This window comes from Maniola hyperantus, chromosome 9 (genome assembly GCF_902806685.2).
Source record: "Maniola hyperantus chromosome 9, iAphHyp1.2, whole genome shotgun sequence".
NCBI lineage: Eukaryota > Metazoa > Arthropoda > Insecta > Lepidoptera > Nymphalidae > Maniola > Maniola hyperantus.
Window position 1 is genome coordinate 7,625,497 of NC_048544.1, and position 20,158 is coordinate 7,645,654.

General features: G+C 38.9%; 2 protein-coding genes and 1 long non-coding RNA gene across 5 annotated transcripts in view; 2 read left to right on the forward strand and 1 right to left on the reverse strand.

Moving 5' to 3' along the window:
* The window catches only part of pasha (partner of drosha), a 144,958-nt gene extending 136,595 nt beyond the window's left edge, over positions 1-8,363 (forward strand). For 2 of the 3 annotated variants that reach the window (XM_069501039.1, XM_034972425.2), the window contains exons 5-11: positions 337-1,076; positions 2,107-2,222; positions 2,789-2,911; positions 3,274-3,458; positions 4,349-4,486; positions 5,007-5,126; positions 5,710-8,363. In XM_069501039.1, coding sequence (XP_069357140.1) covers positions 337-1,076; positions 2,107-2,222; positions 2,789-2,911; positions 3,274-3,458; positions 4,349-4,486; positions 5,007-5,126; positions 5,710-5,991 — 1,704 coding nt within the window. In that variant the 3' untranslated portion in view covers positions 5,992-8,363. The remainder of the gene's footprint in view (positions 1-336; positions 1,077-2,106; positions 2,223-2,788; positions 2,912-3,273; positions 3,459-4,348; positions 4,487-5,006; positions 5,127-5,709) is intronic. The other variant, XM_069501040.1, reaches the window with a different exon arrangement.
* Positions 8,364-8,395: 32 nt separating this feature from the next.
* Positions 8,396-20,158, reverse strand: part of Gld (Glucose dehydrogenase) — a 34,558-nt gene continuing 22,795 nt past the window's right edge. Inside the window, exons 5-11 of the mRNA XM_034972419.2 lie at positions 19,508-19,766; positions 19,026-19,287; positions 17,325-17,560; positions 16,113-16,356; positions 10,506-10,770; positions 9,857-9,997; positions 8,396-9,022 (exon numbers count right to left, since the gene is read on the reverse strand). Of these exons, the coding sequence (XP_034828310.1) occupies positions 8,933-9,022; positions 9,857-9,997; positions 10,506-10,770; positions 16,113-16,356; positions 17,325-17,560; positions 19,026-19,287; positions 19,508-19,766 (1,497 nt within the window). The 3' untranslated portion in view covers positions 8,396-8,932. The remainder of the gene's footprint in view (positions 9,023-9,856; positions 9,998-10,505; positions 10,771-16,112; positions 16,357-17,324; positions 17,561-19,025; positions 19,288-19,507; positions 19,767-20,158) is intronic.
* On the forward strand, positions 11,502-16,068 carry LOC138402810 (uncharacterized). The gene is made up of 3 exons (XR_011237161.1): positions 11,502-14,193; positions 14,685-14,876; positions 15,430-16,068. It is a non-coding gene; the product is annotated as an uncharacterized lncRNA (long non-coding RNA).

Below are 20,158 nucleotides of genomic sequence, written 5' to 3' on the forward strand. Positions count from 1 at the left end.
CGGTGGTAGAACTTATTTATGACGTTAATTTAAGTTATTGCACTTTATACTAATTAATGATTAAACATGGATTAAACTAACTTACCTGGAAGTGAAGTTCTATTAAAATTATATGAAGGCTTTGTCCGAAGAAATTAGCATGTTAACTACATAATATGTAAACATGCTAATTTCGAAAAGCTTGAGGAATAATAATAATATAGTTATGTCTATATTGGCCCCACATGTATTTAGAGCAGGCTTTCTGGTGAGTAGCCAGATAGTAATAGTAGTCTTTCAAAAATTACAATAATTTGTGTACATGTGAACCATTGAATGAATGTAAATGATTTTCAGAGACACGACATTCCTATCAGCGCAATACCCTGCTTGGCATACCGACGCGCGTTGGAAGAGGAAGAAAAACAAAAGGAAATAGACCGTAAAGTGGAACAACAAATTAAAAATCTATCAAAAAAAGCGGCTAATCAAAATTTAGAAAATAATCTTAAGAACAACCAGCATAAAAAGCTTTTCTCCTTTATTGATCAACAAGCTACTTTGAATGTTAGTTCAAGTACTAGTAACAATATTCGGGGTAAATGTCCGTTTAAATCTGACACTGAAAATGGAGAAATAACTAAAAAGATTCATGAAGAAAATGTTTCAGTGGAAGTAAATGATAATGAGATGAAGAAACTTGCGGAAGATAACGATTCAATTATTGATAGTGAAATTGCAAATGAAAATGCAGAAAATAATTTAGCTGATCCTGTAGAACCCATAGATGATAGTATGTTGAAAACTGTAGAAAGTGGTGATGTAGGAGCTACTGGAACAATTGAAGATGTTACAATAGGGGGTACAATAAAAGAGAATAATGATGCAGACCAAGAAGAGGTGTGTGATGATTCTTCAGATATCGATATACCTCTAAACAGACAGCCAGTAATTTTGCCGAGTGGCGAAATAATGGCAGCGCCGCGGGTAGAGTCCGTCAACAAAAGTTGGAAAACGCAGAATTTGTCACCTGAACAGTTTAATAACTACTGCAAAAGTCTTTTTAAATTTAAAACTGTTAATATTATGCAATTTAGGTAAGTATGTATGTCTCGTCTCTATTACTATATTAAAATTAAATTAGTTTTTCTGTGTATTTCTTTGTGCGTGCATCACGCTATAGAATAGAATATATTTTTTAGCAAGTAAACTTTTACAAGTGCTTTGAATCGTCAAAATAATTTACCACTGGTTTGGACCGCCAGAGGCCGGAGAACCAGCAAGACACTCGGCGGTTGCTCTTTTCAAATTTTCAATTTACAATAATATTATGCCATACCTACATACAATGGTCTATACAATGGCTAAAACTATGGTAAAACCTCCAAAGCTGTTTAAACGAAATTTCGAAAATCGAAAGTATTTTATTCAGATTTTTAGTTTTGTATCAGTATGTTTTTCGCCATAAACAAAATCAGTTCATCAAAATGTGAAGACCATAATGTGAATCATCATAATTTTTCATGTCTACGTCATCATCATGATGAACCCATGAATGAGAAAGGTTTTGCCACAGTGCACTATGCTGGCCAAGTGCAGATTGGCAGATTTTATACACCTTTGAGAATGTAATAGACAACTCTCTGGCATACATGTTTCCTTACGATGTTTTCCTTCCCTGTTAAAGCAAGTGATATTGGTGCTGATTCTGACAACTAAATTTTAGACTATTCGCATCCTCTTCTCACTAATGTAATACGAAAAGGACAGACACAGTTTGACAGGTTTAAATTTAATTTAGAGCTGTCAAACCTCGTGATTTTGACCTGCCTAGTCGCGTTTTTTGTAGCGTGCACAAAAAATTAGAGTCTTTAAATCTAAAATTCATGTTATGTCCTTTTTTTGCAATATTAAAAAGAAAAAGATGCAGATACTCTTAATTTAGTTTAGAGAAAGACACCAGAATCGAGGACATTAATTTGTTAAACATACACTCCTAAAAGTTAGAGGTGTGTGCCTGAGATCGAACACCAACTCCCTGAATAGCAGGCCAACATTTTATTCACTGGGCTATCACCACCATTCATGTGTACATAGCTTATTTACTTATATTTGTAAAAATTTTAGTCGTTGGGCTGATCGTCGTAAATATGCAAAAGCTAAGAAAACACTACAATACCCGACTCTGCCTGAAGGAACAAAACTCATCACGATTCCTGTGCAGAATTCAGGCCAGGAGAACGGTAATGTTCATTAGTAGAGTGGTGGAGTAAGATGTATTTCGTTGTTCTCATGCCTTCTTCTCATCTTTTGCCTTGTGTATGTTGCGTGTTGCAATATTGCACTGTACTGGTGCTTGGTTGCAGTGCTTTGCTACAATGAAGCTTTGAAGAATTCTGATGTGTACAGTGTGACTACAGCATATACGATATGAAAGCGCGCCAAACGGGCGGCGTTTAAAGTCCTATCCTGATTAAGTTTTAAATAATTATTTTTTGTATGTCTACAGTCTTAAGTATACACACTATGATGATTAATATAAATTATCTAAATATATAAAAGGAAAAGCCGACTGACTGACTGATCTATTAATGCGTTAATAGACCAGTCAGTCAGTCAGTCAGTCAGTCGACTCAAACTACTGGACGGATCAGGCTGAAATTTGGCATCCAGATAGCTATTATGACATACACATCCGCTAAGAACGGATTTTTGAAAATTTAAACTATACGGGGGTGAAATAGGGGTTTGAAATTTGTGTAGTCCACGCGGACTAAAAATATTGAAAAAATATTGGTTTGATATACAGGCGGGAAAGGTGCTAAACGGGACTGGGTGATGAACGTGAACGGAGGCAGTTACCTATCCGTGTTCCACGAGTATGTCTGCCGAGCGCTGCACAAGCAGCCCGTCTACGAATACAAACAGCTTGGTGACGTATTGAACACTAGTCGTTCGCTCTGAACTTGGATCTCGCTTTAAAACTTTTCCTTAGTCTAAGGACAAAGCTGGCGGAAAAATGCGCGCAGAGTGTCACTGCAATGTCCGCGCCATAACTGGCGTGTGCCTCAAAATATCTTGACCGATTTTCTCGACAACTTTCACGCTTGATTTTGTCCTTGGCCTTGCATATTTTATATGTCATGAGTGAAGCTGTTATCAGTATCTTGCTGTTTAAGTTCAGGATATGACTTCATTACACAAAAGTTCCAGTTTGTGAGAAAAGACCATTATCGAGATAGAGACCTGAACCAGCTTCGCTCAGTCCAATATAATTATTAATTTATATTCCAGAAAATGCATCAACTCCTTACCAAGCGTCGGTGTATATCGGCGGCATGCAATACGGCGTGGGGCACGGCTCCAGCAAGCGGCAGGCCAAGTACGCCGCCGCGCGCGCTTCCATACAGGTCCTAATACCGGAGATGCGCCAGCACATAGACTCCGCCGCGGATAAAAAGGCTGACGCGGACTTCAGAGTAAGTGTAATATTATAGAAATATACTAGCTAGCAGCGAAATGCGTCGCTGCGCGATCGGCAATAGGTATAAATAAAAACATATTATTATTAGGTACTAGATGATGCCCGCGACTTCGTCCGCGTGGATTTAGAACTCTTTGATTTTCCGGGATGAAAGTAGCCTATGTCACTCTCCAGGTCTTTAACTATACCCATGCAAATAATCACATCGATCCGTTGCTCCGTTGCGACGTGATTGAAGGACAAACCAATAAACCAACAAATAAACACACTTTCGCATTTATAATAAGGGTGCTGATGTTTCTCGGGTCGCGTGACCAATTAGTGAGCCCGGCCTGCCAAAGATCCGGCCATTATGGCACGGTCATTGATGAGATCAGACGCGCGGCTTACCGCCGTACGCGCACACTCGCCATATTTAGCGTACGCAGCGCGTAGACTTGCGTTCATACGTATCATAGAACCCCATGCCATTTGGTAACATTTAAACTCTAACGCTGAGATCTATAGAGCGTACTTTGACTTTGCTAACACTTCAGTTTCAATTAAAATGAGACAGATTGATATATATAGCTATACTGGATGATGCCCGCGACTACGTCCGCGTGGATTTAGGTTTTTAAAAATCCCGTGGGAACTCTTTGATTTTCCGGGATAAAAAGTAGCCTATGTCCTTCCTCGGGATGCAAGCTATCGCTATACCAAATTTTGTTAAAATCGGTTGAGCGGATGGGCCGTGAAAGGCTAGCAGACAGACAGACAGACACACTTTCGCATTTATAATATTAGTATGGATAACACTATCTCGTTTTAACAATGTTTTAAGTATGAGCAAAGTGAATAACTGTGGATAGTGAAGCTCAACCTAATGTGTGGATCGTTTGTCAGTTCTTTGACTTGATTGGTATCGAAGACCCCCGCATCGCGGAGTTCTGCGCGGCCACGTGCGAGCCGTCGCCGCACGCCATCCTGCGCACGTGTCTGTTGAGGAACTTCGGCGCCAGCGACCGCCATATCCATACCGAGGTAAGGCCACAGAATACTTAATAGTACCGTATAGTTAATAATAAAAAACCAAGATGGCCGGCATGCTAATTTTTTTTTTGAAAAGAGTGTTATAATCTTCTACGTTGGTACGGAACCCTTCGTGCGAGTCTAACTTGCACTTGATCGGTTTTTTTACCCGACTACGGTAAAGCCAAAAGGATAGGTTATGATTTTAGCAGTCTATGTATGTATGTTTGTAACTATTTTTTGTGTTCCACGATTTTAATGAATCAGGTGTCAATCGATTCGTTATTATAGCCCGGGTGTCATAGGATACATTTTATACAGACAAAATTGATCCGACAGTTGTTACATCCAAAAAAGTGGGGGTCCCCAAAAATTTTAAAGATTCTGCTAGACAATTCAAGCCTGGGGGTACTCAAAGAATATACACACGCCGGCATATTTCCATATTTCAAACCAACAAATACCTTGCAGAGAGGGAGATGTTAATGTGATAAGCGACGACAATTTGTTTATTTTTATTTTTAAACAATAGATGAAAAAGATGGCGTGGCAGGAGATCGAGCTGACGATGAAGGTGGGCAAGCACAGCGCCACCGTCGTCTGCAAGAACAAGAAAACGGCCAAGCAGCGCGCCTCGCAGGTTATTCTGCAGGTACAAACCCCAGTGCCTTCTTGTAGAGTACCAGAAACCGTCCGCAGCTTCACTCGAAACTCCGGCCGTATTCCTTGTCTATATTGAGCGTGCAAAATTTCAGCTTTTTAGATCCAAGAGTTTGGGTCGGGGTTGATGTATTAGTCAGTGAGTAATCTTTTTAAAAGATTTGTATTAGGTTTACCTATATATTAATCTGATAAAAAATCTATCATGTTGGCATTCTATTGGTGCGGGTCGGTGCCTTATGGAGCCGATTCTGTTGTCATTCTCTAAACTAAAGGAGTATCTGCATCTTTTTCTTATTAATTTTGTTAACTCTTTTAACAAAATTAAAAAGAAGAAGTAGAGGTTAAAATATAAAATAAACTTAGTCACAATTTTATGATTTTGAAGTAAACAAATATAAATACCTTCATTGAGGGAATAGTAGACATGCTAATACATAGTTGCTTTTGGAAAATGTTGGTCATAAACAGGTAACACAGAATAATTAAAAAAAAACTTACAGACCTTCAGCTTTGTCATTGTTTTGGGGATGAATAAAACATTTCCAGCTAGTAAATAATAATAATGTCCGCAGGCGTTGCACCCTCACGTCCGATCATGGGGCTCCCTTCTTCGTCTTTACGGCTCCAAATCTGTGAAAAGCTGCAAGGAGAAGAAGCAGGAAGAACAACAAATAACCCTGCTTCAAGACAAAGCTCGTCACAACGAGCCCAACTACGCAGTGCTAGAGAAACTGCGGAACGAGATGAGGAAACTGCGGGAGAGAGATGAGTCCGTAGTCCCGATAGGAACCTTATTGTTCACAGAGGATCTCCCAACACAGTCGGGATCCAACTTGAACAACGTTGACCTGTAAATCGTAATCCTAATCACACCACACTATAATATTATAAAGGTGAAAGTTTGTATGTGTGTATGTTTGCTACAATTTCACGCCACGATGACTAAATCGATTTGGCTGAAATTTGAAATGGAGGTAGCTTATACCCTAGCTTATCATAGGCTATGTTTTATTCCGGAAAAGTGTTCCAACTGGATTTAAAAAATCAATATCCACATTCCGAGACGAAGTTGCGGGCATCAACTAGTAATTTTATAAATGTGCAAGTTTGGATAGTTGTTACTCCTTCACGACACAGTAACTGAACCGATTTAGCTGAAATTTGGATTTCTTATACCCCGAAATTAACACAGGATTTATATCCCGGAAAATAAAAGAGCTCCCGTGGGATTAAAAAACGCTTCACGTTAATGAAATCGTGGGCATCATCTAGTTAGGTATATATTAGAACGAGTTTTCATAGTTTTCGAAAACGAAAGTGACGTAGCGAATGCTTTGATTATTATTATTTATATATTTTGTTACGGCGATGTGATCAATTATCTGCCAATGTGGTAGTAGTGATAAGTAATAATTTAGGCAATAAGATCAAGATGTATGTATTCTAAATATATCAATATTAGTCGTGCAACTTACGTGTCAAAAATTTGAGTAGATTTACCTACACATTATTTTATGGACTATAATAATGATATATAATATGATAATAAAATTGAAAAATTAAATTTAATTAATCTTCATGTGATATTGATATTATTAATATAAATAATACACGATTGTGTAATAAACAATTGTATGTTATTTCTGTCTGTGTTTGGATAGAGATAATCCGGTATTTGACAACTAGTCACTTCTTCAGTAACTTCTTATCAAACGTTAAAACGCGCTTAGTATGCGAGATTCTATGAAATACCGGCCTGTGACGTCACAATCATTTGACATATTGTTTTTTATACTTATACTTTTTATATTTTAAAATGGTTAGGTATTACATTAAAACTAACAAAGCACGTGGATTTTACGTATTTAGGATAGTTAATAATTACTGAGAAATAATTTTATATTTTAAAATGGTTAGGTATTACATTAAAACTAACAAAGCACGTGGATTTTACGTATTTAGGATAGTTAATAATTACTGAGAAATAATTTATTATTGATATAGGTCAATATCCAATTATGTCTACCTACCTAAGGGTAATTATCTCTAGGGTCCAAAAAACGGAAAATGGACTAAAACGCTATGAAAATGCGTCTGACTTTACAATAATGTGCACTTTGCCCCTTGGATTATGCTTTGCTCAGTTAAAACGAGACAGAATTATTTCACTGCACTGACATGTCTCTATGAATTCCACTGACATGTCTCTATGAATTTAGTAAACTATGCATGTAACCTCTGACTCGGTATAATGCGTACAAAATGAGTTTTCACGCGCCATTTGAACTTTATGTGTCGACTGACATGTCAAAAATACGATTTTAGTCCTTATATTAAAGGTGAACCACCGTACTTTTGGCATGTCAGTTGACACTAGGTTAAAATGGCGCGTGAAAACTCATTTTCTACGCGTTGTATTTATTATTATATATCAGAGGTTACATACATAGTTTACTAAATTATGCTCGGTATGCTTACATCTCCGCCAAATGTCTATATGCGATTTGGCGTAGATGTAAGCATACCCAGGATTAAATCATGAAAATCTGCCCGTTTTAACTCGCCTTAAAAATCAAAGTGCGCTCTATCTTTGGCTCTATGTAGATCTCGGACTTAATAAATTTCACTAGTCGAAAATGGAGAAGTTTCATGATGTTGTTAATGTAATATTTAACGCAATGGAATTAAAATATAGATCAAAAGTCAAAACTAATAAATTAGGGATTATATTTTGTAAATCTATCATCATTTTATAATGACAAAATAATTATACAAGTTTTATATTTTAACGCACAACGATTGCGGTTTCTCACTAGTGTGACGTCATTTTATCTAGCCGAGATCGTCGCACTCATTCGCTCAATAGTTTCTAATTCGTGAGCGCTCGCGCTGTTCTCAGTTTTTTTACGTCTGACTGCTAGATTTTTCTTAGTAGTATTATTTTTAATTTCACCACCATAAATGAACGCGTTGGTCGCGTGTTATATTTTAATTATACACATAGAGTGACGTCACATGCTGCAGCGCCGCGTAAAATGAAATTATTCTTGCAAGCCTAACTTGTTACATAACTTTTTCATTTATTGACATATTTTAATGATTCATTCATATTTTTGTTATTTTTTATTTAATTGTTTATACATTAATCAAAAAAATGGAATCTTCATTGTGAAATCATAAAATTTGTTAATGGGCTAAAATAAATAACATGTAGGTATTTACAAAATTATTTTATTTATAAATATACCTTAATCTCTTAAAAGCGCAGTACTATTACAATTATTTATATAGTTAGTTAATTACCTATGTACATTCTATATTTTATTAGCGTCAATAAAAGTTTTACTATTAAAAAACTTAAGAAGGTAGGTACTAAAAATTTGTACACGCGCAGGTCACACTGACAAGTTATGCCGAGACAAAAACATCTACAATAGCCGGCAGGAAATATTGACATCGACTAGTATAGAAAGAGGTTTCGGCTTCGTATAGCTTTGTCTTTGTCACTTAAACCTATGTGACGTTTTGTCAGTCTCAACGACAAAACCGCTATCTCTTTCTAAAGGTCGATTTATAATATTTTCTGCCGGGTACTGTAGGATGTATTGAAATTAATCGCATGGCATTTTATATTTTTACCTAGTCTCTATAGAAGAAACCGAATTTGTATGAATTTTCAATGCAGCGCTTCCATCTCCACCACTGCTGCCTCGCTATTTATTTACCAGCAAAATTTTATAAATAGTGAATGATCCGGCAGTTTGCTATAATATATAGGTGGGTATGAAGGCTCAATCAGCCCCAGAGTTGCCATCCTGGATACCGGCTTTCACTCACTGATAGCAAGTTTGATACTCCACCGTCGCTACTCACTGGGTAGGGTGCCTGAAAAGACGGAACATTTAGGTACATTTATTATAATCTACCACAAGTCTTTGATATGAAGTTAGGTTCAAGACATTATCTACACCCTGCGCCCTGTGGAATAGAATAAGACATGGGGACGCCACATAATCTACGTTAAATGGCTGATTTTTTTTCTCTGCAATTAGGTGTACACTACACGAGTTGAGAACATTTGGCTTCCATGAACGTGTCGAGCCGCCGGATTTGCGGTGGCTTTGACAGATAGGCAGTCCTATAGAACTGTACAAAGAAGGTTTTGCGCAGCAAGTTTGCAGTTTGCACCTTTGCTAGTTAACTACAGTTCGTGGTAGCAAATGTTCTTACCTCATGTAATGTAGGTAATTGTTTGTTTATGACGTAGGTATGGCTTTCAAGGGCTCTTAGACCAGAAGAAGAGTAAGGGCGGTTTCAGACTAGCGTTTTATAGGCGCGTATGAGCTCGTTTTTGGAAGTGCATGTAGGTGCGCCTTTTGGCACACGCTCAACTCGTACGAGCGTTGACGCGCTTCTAAGCACGTATAAGCGCGAGCCGCGAGAGACACCTCCCCGCAACAGCACCGGTTCGAGCGTACACGCCGAAATATGCCCGTATACGCGAGTCCGGTTTTTTGAAGCGCGTAATGTAGCGCGCGTGTAAGCGCGTATGCTGAAACGACCGTATACGTGCAACAAAATACGCTAGTCTGAAACCGCCCTAAGCGATCGATGTGAAATGAAATGTCAATTTTGGTCGATTGTGGCGCCAACATACACAGTAATGTGACAGCAGCTTAGATTATATAGTTTTGGCTGTACTTAGTAATTACGACTCACATTGGTTGCTCCTAGCCATCGTCTTTTGATGAAATCCGCAGCGCGCTCCCCAATCATAATTGTAGGGGCGTTGGTGTTACCCGAAGTTACCGCCGGCATGATACTCGCGTCTGCCACGCGTAGTCTGTCGATGCCTTGCACCTGGTAAAATATCGCTACATTAATAATAATTTTACTACGTTCTATCTGCTATCATTTTCACAACCTTCCTGGCGCAGCTGTGAGCGATTTCTTCCGGGGTCGATTCCCGCTAAGGTCAAGTTTCGGAATTTATATAATTTTTAAATTATTATCCCTAGGAGGGTCTGATAGGAGTTTTCGGCCGTGGCTGGTACCACCTTGGCGGCAAAGCCGTGTAGCCAAGCGAGCGTTTCGTTTTATTATCTGCTATCTCCCAAAGCCACCATGATCCAAACAAACATACCTGCAAACAAACGTTCCTCTCATTGTTGGCGAATATACACAGAGAAGCTTTCAACTTTTATAAAATAACGAAGGTCTGGCACGCGCTGGCTCTCTCTCTCTATGCCTAAAAACATCCTAAAATACAGATGTACCATGCAGTCAGGTTCAAGTCCCGTCATTTGCGAAATTATTGATACATATATACTTATTAAAAAATGAAGTAGAAGCAACTGTTTTCACTGACCTGAAGTAAATTATCCACTACAGCAGTAGGATCGCCCCTTGGGCCCATTTTGCAGGAGCCAGCCTGATGGTTCTCAGGTGCGGTCTGCATCCGCACCGCGCACTCCCAGTACGCGTCGCATCCAAACTTGATCTTTTCGCATCCTTTTACTGGTGTTCTGTCGAGTTTCATTCCATATTTCTTGAGAGCTTTCGTCTCTGACAGTTTTATCGCGAACTTGATGCCCTCGACTAGTGTTTTGACGTCGTCCGGGTGAGTTAGGTAGCTGTAAATATTTTATGAAAATAAATACGTACCTATAGGTAGCACACATGCAATAATTGCTATAGTCGACGCATTTTAAACTGAGTCGTCGAGTTATCTGTCTGTTTCGCTCGCACTTACAGGTCGTAGGTAAGTGCGAGCGAAATAGACAGATAACTCGACGACTCTGCAGTTAGAAGGTACAGGAACCTTCAAGCTACGAGAGACTGCGCATTTTTAGTGGGTGGTAGGCGCTACCTAGTGAAATGCGCACAGATTGCGTTGCTTGCGTGTCAGGCGACTCTTGCTCCTCCTGTGGGGCTGGAAACCCTTAATACCTACCTACTTATGTTGATTGCACACCACTTATTTCGGGGCACCTTATAAGTAGGTACGTACATATGCGAGGTGTGATCTCATCAGTTCTTAAAGTGTTCTTGAGACACAAAAATGAAACATGGAAAAAACCAAACGAGGACCTACAAAGTTGCCGCCCATCCATTTAACGGCTTGGAATAACTTTGTTTAACTAGCACAATCGACAGATAGATATAGTACGGGACAGGTTGCAGTGGCAATCGAGGAGGGAACGCCTTGCACACCCGCACAACCCCGTGCTAACCAGGTGCGGGCGAGCGCGCGTGAAGTGTGGGTGTGCGAGGCGTCCCCCGCCTCATACAGTCATACCCCGATTGCCACTCATCCTGTCGCGGGCTATGGTTATCTTGGCATATGATAAAACGTAACCAAAGGAGACTGCCCACCACTGGTATCGCTATAGATATAGCTGTACACCGAAATGGTGAAATTAGTAATTCCTGTTTTTAATTTTAAAAAACATTTAAAATGTTACGAAATAAAAAAACAGCCGTATAATTAGAAACTGACCGAAATAAAAGTAGTTGTTTTGTTCATTTTCCTGACATTAGCAAAACATGTAGTGACGCGAATCAAGGAATCGATAAGCTTAGGTCGATTATGATGACGTCTTGCGATTCCGATTATTACTTTCATGCATCAATCCTTATTACAATCGCAATAATTGTTGTGATTGGCTGAATTTTTGGTATTCTTGTTGCAACAATGCAAATGCATTATAGGCAACAGTAAGCACGCCTCAACCAATCAGAAGTGATTGAGATCGTTACATTGTAGCGGACATTAATTAACAAAATCGAAACAAAATCGAGCCCCTGTCGTTATTACAATAGTAATAGAATTATTATGTTATAGTCCGCGACAGGTTGAGATGGCAATCGGGGTATGAGGTGAGGGGACGCCCCGCACACCCACCCGCATTCGCACGCAACGATTAAACACGGGGGGTGGGGGCGGGTTGCGTTCCCTTCCCGATTGTCATTTCAACCTGTCGCGTAGGTACTATATTCATATTGCAATGCATTGTAGCAAATAGTGAGCGTCAACAAATAGGTGATTGCGATCGCGACATTGTAGCTGTAATTTCACCGTAATCAAGAGGTTGTCGAATGTCAAATCTAAATGGTGAATCTTCAAAAAAAAGATCGATTTTTAGATCGATTCGAATCGAAATCTGAGGAACGGATTAAAAAAAACCGAGGTCTGGAATATTTATTAAAGATGGGCGTTATTGGCTATTTCTGGCCACGGTTATTAAACCGCTATTTAGTTACAATAGCGCTATTGATAACAGTTGCCTAGTATCGGTATCAAAGCTGTGTTTCAACTAATTTAATATGCGCACCGTTTTTGTTTGTAGTAAGTAGTAACTTAGCTAGCTGCCGTATCGAATCCGTCTGTAGGTATGGCTAAAGTTTCAAGTCGTGTAAGTGCATTAGAATAATATTGACGATTTCCCTTCATGCTTTTCTAGGCTTAGGACTAGCACAATTTTCAAAAACGTTTAATCAAAGTTTTGTACAACACTAATTATATCACTTAAGTACCTAAAACTATTAAAACTTTATTTTTTATCTTAACACCTTTTTACAATTTTATACACCTACTAAGTTATTTACAAATTATAGTCAATCGTCAATATCACCCACACTACAGGCAAAAGCTACCTAAATAAAACAAAGCAATATCTCAAGACAAAACTTTAGTATTTACTGAATACAAACACCGCTCAAACTATCTAATTAGGTATTAAAACTTTCATCAAAAGTCAAAACAAACAAACGCGCCGTAACACCACCTGATCTGCGCGCGCATATTTCACTAAAATAAAACCAATTTTACTTTCATGAAAATCGTGAAGTAATCACAACCTTAAGTTCATATCAGCAAAGTTTAATTATCATGATCATTGAGGTCAAACTATATTGGACGCTTGCACGGATAGTTTGCCACAGTCAAGTTAACCAACAACATTTCACAAAGATTGATAAACGAAAAACGACCTTATTTTTATTAGTCTAAGGCTTAACTGTAATAAGCTTGATAGATCAAACCTTAATGGACAAGTACTTGAACAGTTAACCAAACAAATTAGCGCCTTAGTGTAATAGACATAAGGTCGTTTTTGGTTTATCAATTTTCGTGAAATGTTCTTAGTTAAGTTACTAAGCCGGTAGCCATTAGCCAATAGCCATTAGCCAATAACCGCTCCTTCTCAGCTTTCAGTGAAAGAAAGAAAGAGAAGGCATAATTATTGCGTTTCTAGTTACCAAAAAACCAAACAATGCATTGTCAGTTGCCAGTTGGCAGCGTTGCGTTGTCAGGTGGTTCGTCATAGATGATATCTGTTAACCGTTGCTAGCTACGACAATAACGCTATGGTACGCTAAAGGCATGGCAGCGGTTTTCAGTTAAGTTAAGCTATAGCGGACACATGTCTAATATTTATTTCGCAAAAATAAATCTTCGATTTTTTTCGATACCTATATTTTAATTATTAAATAGTTCAATTGAATTAAAGGTAAAACATGCTGTAAATTGTTTAATGACATCAAATAATTACTAATCATATTCTAAAACCCTTTTTTAAAATAATATTATACCAATGTTACCCATGTGTAGTATGTTTAATATATGTACTTATTTTATTTTAGTAGTTGTTTACTATTTTTATATTGCTTCTTTTTTACTCTGTTTGCGTGAACTCAATCTAAAATAAAGAAGCAAAAATCGGAACGTAGATCGATTTTCTTGTCACAAAAATAGATTCTTTGAAAATCGATATCGGATCGATATGACATCCCTAATGTCAAATAAATTGTTTGTTTTTAATTCGTTCTCTGTGGTTGTTCAGCTAAAGCACAGAACACTATTACTGCTGTTTAATTTTTGTTTAATCACTATTTAATAATTAGACAAAGTGATCTAGGAATCTACAGACGCCTAGTTAGTTGTAGACATAGATAATACACATATTATGTTATGGAAAATCCATCATGTCGTCATCCATTCCTTCCGGGACTCTCCACTGCGACTTTTGGATCTTGGAATTCACCTGCACCAGTAGGTAAGTAATAAATAAATAATTATTTGGTTTATAAGAGTGTTAGGGCAGAGTGAAGTAAAGTGAGGAAGCTCTCGGCTTGATTCTGAATCGACGATATGTCAAATAATAGGTTAAGGTGACGTGAAAACGGTAAATCATGGAAAATAGGGCTACATTAGAGCTATTTGCGTGATGTCGAAGCCTCGACGTTTTATTAGAAGTAACCTTACTGTCGTGAAATGTGGTTAGAACACCTTTTGAGAACATTACGGAGAACTCAAGCGTACAGGTTTCCTCACGATGTTTTCCTTCACCGTTAAAGAAAGTGATATTTAATTGCTTAAAACGCACATAACTAACAGTTGAGTTGTGTCTTTGTTTGTGTTGATTGTGTGAGTCGTTGTATCTTATCATTATTCATTTAATTAACTGATTAAAAACAATTAACTGATCAAAGAAGAATTGCAAATGCTTTTGAAATTATCTAATATTGTAAATATATGATTTGACAGATTTCACATGAACATGTCATTTGCATGGAGTGTTTTGGTTCATCACAAAAAGCTCTCCGAGCCGGGCTAGCACCTGCTGCTTTATTTGGACACAGAGTGCGAGTTATGCATGTGGCATATCTCTACGTCCTCGCACAGCCTTCAGACTCTGAGGAAAGAAATATTATTCTGCGTTGGATTTCTGCACACTTGGTATGTATAATAATGAAAAGTACTACTTACCCATTAGACAGCCTATACAGATGAAGTGGCATATGCAGATATGTTACCCGCTTAAATACCTGTATTTTACCAGTCATAGTACCTATACTATGTACATTCAATCTGTACTGTATAAACTATTATCTGTACATGTTGCAATTTATTATCTGTACATATAGTTATGTATTCTGTGTGTGTTATTTCGATTTGTAACTAGTAATTACTTAATCATCATCATGATCAACCCATCACCGGCTCGCTACAGAGCATGGGTCTCCTTACAGAGTGAGAAGGGCCATAGTCTCCCATGCTGGCCAAGTGGATTGATTGGCATACTTCACACATCTTTCAGGACAGTATAGTGAATGCATGCAGGTTTCCTCACGATGTTTTCCTTCACCTTTAAAGAAAGTGATATTTAATTGCTTAAAACACACATAACTTACACAAGTTAGAGGTGTGTATACCTATCTTATCATCATTCAATTCACTTAATTAACTGATTAAAAGCAATGTTTAACATATAGTTATGTATTCTGTATAGGTGACGCCTCGCTGTGGCATGACGCCGCGTGCATCGCTGCGGGCTTAGGTGTTCCACGTGAGCGCGAGGCCTTCTACACGTCACGGCTAGACGCGGTGCCTATATGTGTGCTACCAATGCCAGTGCGCAGCTAGCGGACACCCATAGTATGCGACAGGTCAAGATGGCAATCGGGGTATGAGGCTGGGGACGCTCCGCACAGCCGCACGTCACCCCGATTGTCATATTGACCTGTCGCGTTCTATAGAATGCTGCCGCATCGTTGCCGACGTAGGACGAAAGCGTCAAGCTAGTGCCACCTGAGTAGGTACGACAGTAGTGCGACAGGTGGGGTTTGAACCGGCGACCCTTCGGATTTCAGTCCACACCTTTTAACTGTTGAGCTATTGAGGCTTCTATAATACAGATTTCTTTAGAAATATATTTAATAAAGAGAAATATTTCAGTAAAACGTAAGTTAGCAGCGAATTAACAGTTTCGAAAATTCTAATTTCGGAGGTCGTTCTTCACCATATTTCTGCGGAATCCGGTGGTTTAGATTTTTTTTTAATGTGTAATTAAATGTAATAAAACTATCCTAAAAATTAAGCTCTATTTTATTAGTGGACAACTTATTTGGTAGCGATACTGAGTCCCATAGTCACTTGGGCAATGTCCTTTAAATCTAGGCGTGGTTAACTTACTTGGCATAGATTTTGGGATAGGCAAATGGATCGGCACTGCCTATCTCAAGTCTGCCTCTGCTCTTGGGATGCAAAACGGCGGGGAACATCTGCACACTGCGAGACCCGTCTCCTAGTTTCTCCCCCACCATGCCCGTCTTCGCACAGTCTGCCAGGAAGCCGCCGAAAAAGAGCTGTACATCAGGGTTGTCTTCAGCTGGGTCTGAATACTTGGTGTTGATGAGTGCTGTTACTTCAGAAATACCTGGAAACGATACGCAATAAGTATAGGATCATTACGTTTGGCAAAAAAAGCGGTGATAGCCTAGTGGTTAAGCATTGGCCTCCTATTCGGAGAGTGCGGGTTTCCGTCCCGGGCCTCCGACATTTCGGAGTTGTACCTACCTATGTGCACTTTAAGCAATTACATATCACTTGCTTTAAAAATGAAGGAAAATCTTAAGGAAACCTGCGTGAGTGAAAGTTCTACATAGTACATAGTAGTATTTTAGATGTTTCTACGTAATGCTTATTCTTATGATTGTTGAGATGATGATGATGACGTTTAGCAAATGTGGGTTAACAGGCTATATCTAGCTTAAAAAACCCGGCCAGGTGCGAGTCAGACTCGCGCACCAAGGGTTCCGTACTACAGAAGAAGTAAAAAGGTAAGATTCACTTTTACCGAACCGCAAAACAAACTTTGTTTGTAGAGGTTTATTGTTAATAAAAACTATGATAGCGTTGGTTTTATTTTTCCTGTAAAATATACATTTTTCTATTGACTATGATTAAGTATTTCAGATTCTTAGATTGGTAAACTTCGGAAATAAAAGGGTAACGGTATTTTTTTCGACATTTTGAACGAAAAATCATAAACTATATTATTATGCATAAAATAAATAAAAATCTGTTTTAGAATGTACCTACAGCTCAAGCCCTTTCCTATGCTGTGGGGTAGCTTGGTAAAGTTAGTTATCTTACTTTCAAAATTGAAAATACTAATTATTATTAGTTGTGACGTAACCAAAAATTCACGGTTTTCAGATTTTTCCCTTTGCTTGTAGGTACTATAAGATCTACCTTATATCTGCCAAATTTCATGATTCTAGGTCAACCGGAAGTACCCTAAGTATACGTTTCTTTACAGACACGACAGATAGACAGACAACAAAGTGATCCTATAAGGTTTTCTTTTGAGGTATGGAAGCCTAAAAATAAATGAATACACACCAGTTCCAGACATGAGTCCATCTCTAAACAGCAAATACTCCATGGCGGTGGCCCAGTTCAGAGGCGCCGTATTGTTATCGTTAACGTGGAAGTTAAGAAAGTGGGCTACGTGGTTGTGCAGGTTGCGGCCCACTGCTGGCAGTTTGTGGACCACTTTGACCCCCGCACGGGACAACACTTCAGGGTCGCCTATACCGCTTAGTTGAAGAATTTGAGGAGACGCTACTGCACCGGCGCTGGAAACATTTCATTTGTTATAGACACCTCCCGTGAAAGACGGACAGAAAACTCACAGCCTACGGGTGGTAAGGTTGAAATAGCAATCGGGGAGGGAACACCCCGCATACCCGTGGTAGCCCAGTCATATATGGTGGCCCAGTGCGGGCGAGCGCGGGTGACCTGCGGGTGTGCGGGGCGTCCCTCCGCCTCATCTCGATCTGTCGCGTACTATAGTTATAGGTAGGTACACACACTTCTTCCGATATGAGTTAATATTATGTACTTAAAATCCAATGATATTAGAAGAAAATAGGTAGATACGTTATACGCGGACCGCAAGTGGCACGTTAAAACTAAGCTAATTAGCAAACCTGAGCTCAGTCGCCCGCTGTCGTCGCGCTATCGACGACGTCGTTGATAGTAATGTGTATTTTGTTTTCGTCTCCCAAAACAACCGAAAATGCCGTCGTGTGTGATGAGATTCTGCACAAACTACACAAGCAAGGTTTCCAAAAGTCAAGGAATCACATTTCATTCGTAAGTAAAACTATTTCTTTTATATAATTCGTATTTTTCACTTATTTAACAATAACAAACTCGTGCACGTTCGTGTAAAATGCAACTCATTGCAATTTCGACCTTATGTCACATGCCATAAGTACGTATCAAGTTATCGTTGTACGTATTTTAAAGTTTCCGATCAAAGAATATAAAATAAACAGATAGGTTTCTTCTGAGTATTGACAATTCAAATAGTGTGCATATTTCCTGTTTTAGGGAAGGATTTAATTTAATTTAATTTTTATTATTTTTGTTATAGCGGCAATAGAAATACATTCTGTGAAAATTTCAACTGTCTACTTATTACGGCTTACGAGATACAGCCCGCTGACAGATGGACGTACAGACAGCGGAGGTTTAGTAATAGGGTCCCGTTGGCACCCCTTGGGCACGGAACCCTAAAAACGAGCGGAACCGCGGGAAAAAGCTAGTTCGTAATATATTAAATACCACAGTATAAGGTTTTTATTTTACTATACAACTACAGTTGTAGGCATAAATCGGCATTAGCCGAAAAGACTTCACGGTTTTTTTTTTTCTTTGGAGTTTCTAGTATACCGTCTCGTTCCGTCTCTTTTACGCTCGCATTATTAGGCATATATCCGTCCTTCTTCCACTCTTCTGTGCAGGACGAGGTAGTGCAAAATATAACCGTCTCTTTTTCGTGCGCAACTGAAGCTGAGGTTATTAGTTCACCGTCCTTTACTCTCTGTTGTGTGAGGTTAAAATACTATCTATGCGTTTATGTGTGTTGAGTCTTTCGGCGCTGACGCAGCGTGCCATTAATAAACATCGAATTTGATATAAGTAACCTATCTACCTCTTTTTCTTCTAATATCATTGTTAAAATCTATATGTTTTATATTATTTTCTGATCTGGACACTATTAGGTACAAGTGATGAGTAGGTACATCATCATACCTCACAATAATTTCATTGTTGGCAAATATAACTTCGGTGCCGCCAAAGCTGTTCCTCACTTCCACCGCGTAAGCTTGCCTGGTGGTCTGGTTGATCAGCACCTTAGTGACAGTGGCGTTCAGCATCACGTGCAAGTTGGGGCGGTCCTTGGCTGGGCGGAGGAATGCTCGGGCTACACTTAGACGGGATCCGTTGCGATTGGTCGTCTGGGCTATGGAGAAGCCTGTGTGATGCTCGCCGTTTAGATCAACGACTTTGTATCCTGTCAAGTAGAATTACATTTTGGTCGGTCTCTATGTTCTATGATTACGGCATCTGTTCATGCAATAAATAATAATTCTTATCATAATTAATTATATATAAAAAATACCTACCTAATAAAATTTGTTTCTGTAATAAATATTAGGTTACTTAAATATAATTGGAGTTACAAAGAACATAAGAACTGCTTAAAAATTCCTATTGGATGTATTATGTCATACCTAATTCCTCTCCAGCTTTTATAAGACTGTAACTCAAAGGAGGATGGTACGGGAACTGCGACACTGTCAGAGGTCCACCAGTGGCATGGTAACCCCTGTCCATTTCTTCGATCTGTTTATTGTCTTCAGACTTGAGGAAGTAAGGCAGCACGTCTTCGTACGCCCATCCTTCGTTGCCCGCTGCCGCCCAGCCGTCATAGTCCTTGTGGGATCCTCGCATGTACATCATGCCATTCATTACTGAGGTACCACCTAGCACCTGATCAGAAAATAAAATGAAATTTATGAATGAATGAAACTTGAAAATGATACTTATTACTAAGGTCCGATTTTTGAATTACTTTTATTTATTTACTGAGGAACGTTTTGACAGCTCAATTGCTTGGCTGAGTATGCTAGGTAGGCTTTCAAGTAGTCAGTCACAAGGCCTGGGCTGGGTTCGATTAATGAGTGATCAATTTTTAGTGATTTTACTTAGTCTGGTTGAGACGCTTTCGTGCCAGTTATTGCCACAATCATATCGACAAAGCCGAATGTATACTACAAGGACCTGCGAATTGCGATATCTAAGTACGTTGATTTTAAATTTATAAGATGAGAGACAGCTATTTATTATATAGTCCGCGACAGGTTGAGATAGCAACCGGGGTA